This window comes from Marmota marmota, unplaced genomic scaffold (genome assembly GCF_001458135.2).
Source record: "Marmota marmota marmota unplaced genomic scaffold, marMar, whole genome shotgun sequence".
Taxonomy (NCBI): Eukaryota; Metazoa; Chordata; class Mammalia; order Rodentia; family Sciuridae; genus Marmota; species Marmota marmota.
The window spans coordinates 490,094-497,512 of record NW_025999932.1 but is presented as its reverse complement, the minus strand read 5'-3'; the positions used below and the strand labels follow the sequence as shown (position 1 = coordinate 497,512).

The 7,419-nt window shown below is 52.0% G+C and overlaps 1 protein-coding gene across 5 annotated transcripts in view; it reads left to right on the top strand.

Moving 5' to 3' along the window:
- The first annotated feature begins 77 nt into the window (after window positions 1-77).
- Window positions 78-7,419, top strand: part of Tmco3 (transmembrane and coiled-coil domains 3) — a 35,019-nt gene continuing 27,677 nt past the window's right edge. For all 5 annotated transcript variants that reach the window (XM_048800574.1, XM_048800573.1, XM_015484047.1 and 2 more), the window contains exons 1-3: window positions 78-233; window positions 4,483-4,994; window positions 6,911-7,090. In XM_048800574.1, coding sequence (XP_048656531.1) covers window positions 4,551-4,994; window positions 6,911-7,090 — 624 coding nt within the window. In that variant the 5' untranslated portion in view covers window positions 78-233; window positions 4,483-4,550. The remainder of the gene's footprint in view (window positions 234-4,482; window positions 4,995-6,910; window positions 7,091-7,419) is intronic.

Here is a 7,419-nt window from a genome sequence, read left to right as displayed (position 1 = left end):
GAACTCCAGCTCCCGGCGTGCTCGGCGCCGCGCAGGGGCCGGCAGGACCGCCCACGCCCGCCTCTAAAGAGGCCGNTTCCGCGTCCGATCCCGCGTCCCGTCTTTCCCCAGGCCGCCAAGAGAAGGGATGCGGGGAAGCCCGCGTCCAGAGCTTTGCTCGTGGCGCCGCGGAGCTCCGGATAGAGGACACTGATGCTTGGGCTGAAGGTCCAGGGCGCGGCTACCTCGTCCCGGTGAGGGCCGTGGGTGCGCTGGGCCCCGTCCGTCCAGCGGCGTGCCCCAGGGGGCCCCTTCCCTGCGTGGGGCTCCCGCCCAGGAGACGCCCCTTCCCTGCGAGGGGCTCCCGCCCAGGAGACGCCCCTTCCCTGCCTGGGGCTCCTTGGTGGGGCGTCCTTGGGGATCCTCCTTCACCAGGGGGCCCCGGAGTGGGCGTTCCTTTGTGTGTGTGGGTCTTTCCCACAGGGGCCCTTCCCCGAGGGAGCATCTTCTCTGGGAGCGTCAGGGGAATCTTCCCTGATAGGCTTCTTCTCGTGGGCATTCTTCCTCCTGGGTGGGTGTAGGCTTGTGGGGCTTTCTTCCCTGAGAGCTACTTTTGGTGGGGCAGGTTTCCCTCTGGAACAATACTCCTGGGTCTCTCCTTGGTGGGTGCTCCCCTTCCCAGAGGATTCCTTCCTGGGGGCTCCCCTCCCCTAATAGGCACTAAGAGGTTACCTATCCTGCCCCCCCCTTACTGGTCTGTCTCACCCTGTGTTAAGGCGAATTAGCAGTCGTCCTTTACCGTCTCTTTAAAGACAGATACACCTGGCAGCAGACCCAGGTTTGCTGATCAGGGCCAGCATACGGTGCTCCGCAAGGCTTTCACTTAAGCTGACAGAGCCTGGAAGGTGTCAGAGTAGACAAAATAACCAGGATGGTTTGCACATCCCCTGGGAGGCCTTAGTTCATAACCTAGCTGTGAACTGTTTGGGAGTGACCAATTAAATAAGTCCAAAGTGACAGAAGTTCTAGCATATCTGCCCGCCTCACTGTCCCACCTCTTTTTGCTCCTTTGCAGCCTCTTGCAACCCTTCAGAAGGAGAAGGGGGACTGGGTAGACTTTGCGACTTGGTCTTTACTAGCCAGTTCACCTCCTGGCCACCTAGTACAGGTTTCTTGCTGCTGAGAGGGCACTTATTCACGAGTCTCCTTTTTCCTTCCTTGTTGGCTTTCTTGGCACTGAAGGAGGAGCAAACCCGAGCAGCTGGCCTGCAGCTCCTTGTATGGCCCTGCTTCTCTCTGTTCTTTGACAGTCTCACCTGGTACCACCTGAGCAAACAGTAGCTATTTAAACACCCTGAGGGACACTCAAGGTTGCACACCACATCCCTGTTTTCCTGCTCAGCCTCTGCACATTTTCCTGATCATTCTTAGAACCAGAACTTATTGGTCTTGCATATTGTCTGTTTTTTGTCAAACAGTAGAATCTCGTGATTGGATTAACTAATGAAATGTTTGCTTTTTCTAGAGGTTTTATAGTTTAAAGTTTTTTAATAGCCTCAGTAATTACCTTCTTTTCCTTTCCTTCCTCCTCCTTGTTCTCTAATTCTTTTACTAATTTGAAATGAATAATGTATTTATAAATCATTTATTTCATTTTTGGCAACTGTCAGTTTATTTGTAGGATCATAAGTGCTCCATTTTTAGGAAATGTACTTTAAAGTTTAAAATTGGTCTTTAAGAAAAAGGCTCCATAAAGAGACTTCAGGTCACTCACTCCATTGAGGTGGTCTTGCCTGCTCGTGGCTCTCTTCCTCTTTGCCTGCACAAATGCTGCCTGTGCTGAACTTGGACATGTGCCAGTAATGTGAAGAAATCAGAGGCACCTCCTGTTTTTTCTCTTGCAGGAGAAGCTAGATGACTCTCTCTTAGACACGTACTCAGCTCCCTACACATTCACCACAGGCTCAGGAATTCCCTGCCGGAGACCCACAGGGAGCTGCCCTCCCACTCACTAGGGCCCTAGCTTCAGCTGAATGGACCAAGGTAGCCACCAGGAGCTGGCTGTCCCCACAGCTGTCCCCCAGCTTTGCACACTCAGGAGAGAAGTTGGCCTGGTAGGGACCATCTCGGTTGTGGCATCTACCTGATAGACCCACCTGATGGTGCCACTTCACACTCTAGGGATGGCTAAGTCGACTTTATTTCCCACAGTGTGGCTTGGTGCACACTGAGCAAATGGGTTGCACAGGTCCCAAGGAAGAGAGGGCAGAAGTTATCTGATAGGCCAAGGAGAGCACCAGCTTCTCAGAACTCATGCAGACACAGAGCATGGAGGTTCCCTGAAAGCACTGCCCCGATGCTTGTCCCCTGTGCTCTGTAGCAGGTGCTATGTGCTGCCCCCGTACCTGAGGGCCCTTGCTCTGGGTATCGAACCCAGGGGTGCCCTACCATTGAGCTACATACTGGTCCTTTATTTTTAGACAGGGTGTTGCTGAGCTGCTTAAGATCTCACTGAGTAGCTGTGGCTGGACTTATGAGTCCCTTCCCTCAGCCTCTGGAATCTCTGAGATGATGGGCCTTTGCCACCGTGCTTGGCTCAGAGTGTTGATTTTGCTCTTGTAAATAAAAAGTGTCACTGGTAGGCTGCACTGTAGAGCTGCAGCCATCACTGTGCTTGGCCTGTTCGCAGATGGACCCCTTGCCTACCCACTGACGGACTCCCTTGCCTTGTGTGTGCTCCAGTGAGTGCAGGTGAGGGGCTGTGCTGGCTCCTTCCAGCATTTCCATCCCTGGAGGATCCTAGTCCCTTTTAGCACACCTCTCCCCCTCCCTCACCCTGAGAGCCACTCATCTGTCCTGCGTCCTGTGCCACTGTGAGGCACTTATGTAAAGGGAATTGTGTAGTATGTGGCTTTTGGAGGTCCCTTTACTCAGCCTCAAGATCTGTTCACGTTGTTGAACATATCGATAGTTCACTATTACAAGAATCCAAATGTCTTGTCAACAACTAAAAAAATAACAACTGGAAGTAAAAATATTTAAAGTTTGCTCAAGAGAAAACGTGGTATAATTTAGTAGTCCATAGGATTTTGTAGACAGGCTTGAAAGTAAAATGATATGAGCTTTTGAAAATGAGTGATGTGCATTAAGAATGTGTAAGTGCAGGGCACAGTGGCACAGGCCTGTAATCCCAGGAGCTTGGGAGGCTGAGACAGGAGAATTGTGAGTTCAAAGCCAGCCTCAGCATCTGTGAGACCCTGTCTTTAAATAAAATACAAAATAGGGCTCGGGATGTGGCTCAGTGGTTGAGTGCCCCTGAGTTCAATCCCTGGTACTAAATAAATAACTAAATAATAAGTAAATATACACACACGTATATATGTATATATGTAATTTCAATATCATGCTCATGTTACAAAACATCTCAGTGGTGAATATCAATGTGACTACAACTGAAATCCTAAAAGAAAAATCAGTAACTCCCTTAGGTGTGGGGGTAGAGGGGTAACTTTAATTTCTAGAACCAGGTTGAGGAAAGAACCAGAAGTGTGCACAGAGAGGTGCAAGTTGGTTTTCTGAAGCATGAAACCACAAAAGAACCACTTTTAGGGCTGGGAATCTACGTAATGGTAGAGTACTTGCCCAGCATGTGAAGGTCCTAGTTCAATTCCTAGCACTGCAAAAAAAATCACCTTTGGAGACGTTCTGGGGCAGATGGGAAGCATGAAGGAAGCGCCTCAGATTTCTGTCTGGGTCTGGAGGTCTCCTCCCAGCAGGTCCTCACTGCTCTGCAGCGGGCTCGAAGCTGGCATCGTAGAGATGGGCGCTTTGCTAGGAGCTGAGCTGCAGCCATCCTTGTGCTGCATTAGCTCAGTCCTTCCAGGGTCTGGCTTCTAAAAGATGCACTGAAATCCAGCTCTGAGTTTCTGTGATAGAAAAGGCTTGAACAGTTAGCAGGGGTTATAGGTATTTTATTATTATTTTTTAAATTTTTCTATCTTCATCTCTTATTAGCTCTTAACTGTGCTGACTTTGGAAATTTGGCAAGACTCCAAGTGATTCTGGAAAGCCAGCAGTGTGACTGAGGGGCCATGTCTCAGGAGATGGCCTTTCTGAAATGCTCCTGAACATGGTCCCAGAGGCTTGCCAACCTGAGATGGTGTTTTCTGGGCTTTGATATGTATAGTCCCTCTTGGGTAGAACTGGCCTTTATCTTTCATACATGGTAGATTTGGTAGAAATACAAAGCTTAAGATTTCTAAAAATCACCTTTAAAATGAGATATAACTGACCTTTAATCTCCCCTCTGTGCCAGGCACCCTAAGAGGCTCTTACTTCATCACTTAGTGTTTGATTGAAGTGGTTCAGATGTTGTTAGTGATCCAGGAAAAATGGCGTTTCCTTTAGAAAGCTTACAGTGTCCTGGATGTTGTTGGTATTTAACTCAGGTCAGTAGCGGTGAGCTGTAGTTCAGCCATGTGTGACAGGAAATCTGTTTTTCAGCTGAAAATGTGCATGTAAGATGCAGCCTGACCCGAGCTGCCGTCTGGAGCCCTTGCTGTGCTGGGACCATGAGGGCCTTGGAAGAGAGTCTCTTCTGGATGCTGCTCCTGGCCCTCTGCTTGGTGGCAAGTGCCACAGAGCATGCGGAGGTGGCAAAACATGCCATCAAGCTGCACCGCGGCAAGGGAGCACCTGCCGCCCAGAGGAGGCAGTGGGCCCTGGACAGCTGCAGGAAGCTCACCGGGCTCCTTCGGCAGAAGAGTGTTGTTCTCAACAAGCTGAAGAGTGCTATCAGAGCCGTGGAAAAAGATGCTGGCCTGTCAGATGAAGAGAAGCTGTTCCAGGTGCACACGTTTGAGATTTTCCAGAAAGAACTGAATGAAAGTGAAAATTCCGTCTTCCAGGCCATCCACGGGCTGCAGAGAGCCCTGCAGGGGGATTACAGAGACGTGGTCAACATGAAGGAGAGCAGCAGGCAGCGGCTGGAGGCCCTACGGGAGGCCGCCATCAAGGTCAGCCATGTGGCCAGTCCTGCCCAGAGCTGTGATCTGGGGTGGGGCGGGGGGTCTCGGGAGCCTCTGGGGTGCCAGTCACTTCTAGGAGAGGCCAGCCCTTCAGCACTCTGTTGTGGAGATCCCCGAGTCTGGCTGAGCACTGATGGGCGGGAATGCCTGCAGCCTTGCGCTCCTGTGAGGGCTCGGCCACCTGCAGTGGGCCTGAGAGTGTCCACCAGTGACTCCCTGACCAGCCCAGTGTGTGCAAGGATTCTGGCCTACGTGCAGCGGCAGAGTTGCCTTTCCAGGCACTTCTCAGAACACAGTGCCATCGTCCTTGAGGGATGCTGGCTGCAGCTGTGACCTGGGTCTCTTGCCATATTCTTTTCTGAGTGAAGCCTGTGTTCTTCATTGCCTTACAACAAAAACAAAAATATAAAAATACTTATAAACAGATGTGTGCACGTGAGGTGAGGCTTTGGACCAAGTGTGCTTCTAAAGGGGGCCACTGTGCCAGTGTTTCCACAGGCACTGCCGAGCACCTGCAGCTTGCCAGGCGCCACACCCAGGCTCCGATGAGCAAGTGCCACTTCCCCTTCATGGAAGACCTCAGGCTGTCACGGCTTGAAAGGAGATATAACTTTCTTATGACTGTCACCAAAACAAGGGTGTTTTTTGGTAGGATACATCAGTCAGACAAGCATTCAAATCAAGGCATTCAGTGACCTGACTTGGCTGCCTGCCTGTTGCTGCCTGCCTATTGCCCATGTTTCAACCTTGGGACAGTCGAGGTGCTAAGACCCTTTTTTTGTTTGTTTTAATATTTTTTAATTTGTTGAAGGACCTTTATTTTATTTCGATGTGGTGCTGAGAATTGATCCCAGTGCCCCACACACGCTAGGCAAGCACTGTACCACTGAGCTACAACTCCAGCCCCGACCCTTTGGTTATAAGAGGAATTCCGGTGGACTCCAGGTTTGCAGTCGTCTGTTAGGGAGAAGACTTGTGAGTCTGGTGGCCACAGTCCAGAATTGTAGGCCATGTGACACCCTGCATGCTTCAGCCTGTGCCTGTCATGCCTCAGGGTTCTGTGGTCCTCCAGGGTGTCAGCAGCCACCGTTGGGGCACTTGGGAAGGGACAGGGGTTACAGCAATCACAAAAGAGCCACACTGCTGTGGTAGCTGGCCACGGCTCTGTCCCAGCCAGGTTCCCTTCTTGAAACATGAGAAAACGTTTTAAAAGTAAGGTTATCAGTTGACTAGGGTTATGTAAAGTATGTTTACTAAGCGTGATGACCAGCACTGCCCATGAGTGTCCCAAATAACCAACACTTTCTACTTTACGTGTTTTTCTGGACCCGTTAGTCGCCCCTGTCTGATGGGATGGGACCACATCCTGCTGTAGAAATCCCAGAGGTAGCTACACACCAGGTGTTGCTGCTGGCTTTCAGGCAGGGATGTGCTTCCTGAGCGGCAGCACTCGGCAGTTTGTGAGGTGACCTTAAGGGATGTTTGACCCACCTGCAGTGGACACTGCCTTCCCAGGGGTGGAGGTGCAGATGCTGTCCCTGAGCTGGACCCACCTGCAGGGGACACTGCCTTCCCTGGGGTAGAGGTGCAGATGCTCTCCCTGAGCTGGACCCACCTGCAGTGGACACTGCCTTCCCCAGGGTGGAGGTGCAGACGATTTCCCTGAGCTGGACCCACCTGCAGTGGACACGGCCTTCCCTGGGGTGCAGATGCTGTCCCTGCACATTCCGAAGCTCCCTGTGTTTGGGATGCTTGACCTCCTTTGCTGGACAGTCAGTCACAGTGCAGCGGTGGGGCATTGACCTGGAGCACCGGTGGTGGGTCTAGTCACCAGGACCCTGAGCAGATGAGTCCCCTCCTGGTTTTTCTTGTAATGTATCTTGCCCTTTCCTACGAACAAATAGGAAGAGACCGAGTATGTGGAACTTCTCGCCGCAGAAAAACATCAGGTGGAAGCCCTTAAGCACATGCAGCATCAGAACAAGAGCCTCTCCATGCTGGACGAGATCCTCGAGGACGTGAGGAGGGCGGCAGATCGCTTAGAGGAGGAGATAGAGGAGCATGCCTTCGATGACAACAAATCAGTAAGCTGCCTTCCGGCGCCTCTGCCCTGCGAGCCGAGCTGCTGGGCCTGGCCATCGGTTCGGCTATGTCTCAGGGTCTGCGAGCGACACGCTGGTACTCTGGCAGGGGCTGCAGGAGTGGGCGGCCAACCTGCTCCTTCGCCCCCGGCACTCACTGCCAGCCCAGCTTGGCCACTCACGGGGCTTGGGACTGTAGCCTCAGGAGGCTTGGAGGGTTCCTTCCTGATCAGAGGAAGCAGGTTCCAGCTGCTCAGTTCTGACAGGCTAAGACCCTGGGGCGAGATCAAGGCCAGCTGAGAACTGGCTGTGGGTCTAGGGGTGGACCCACG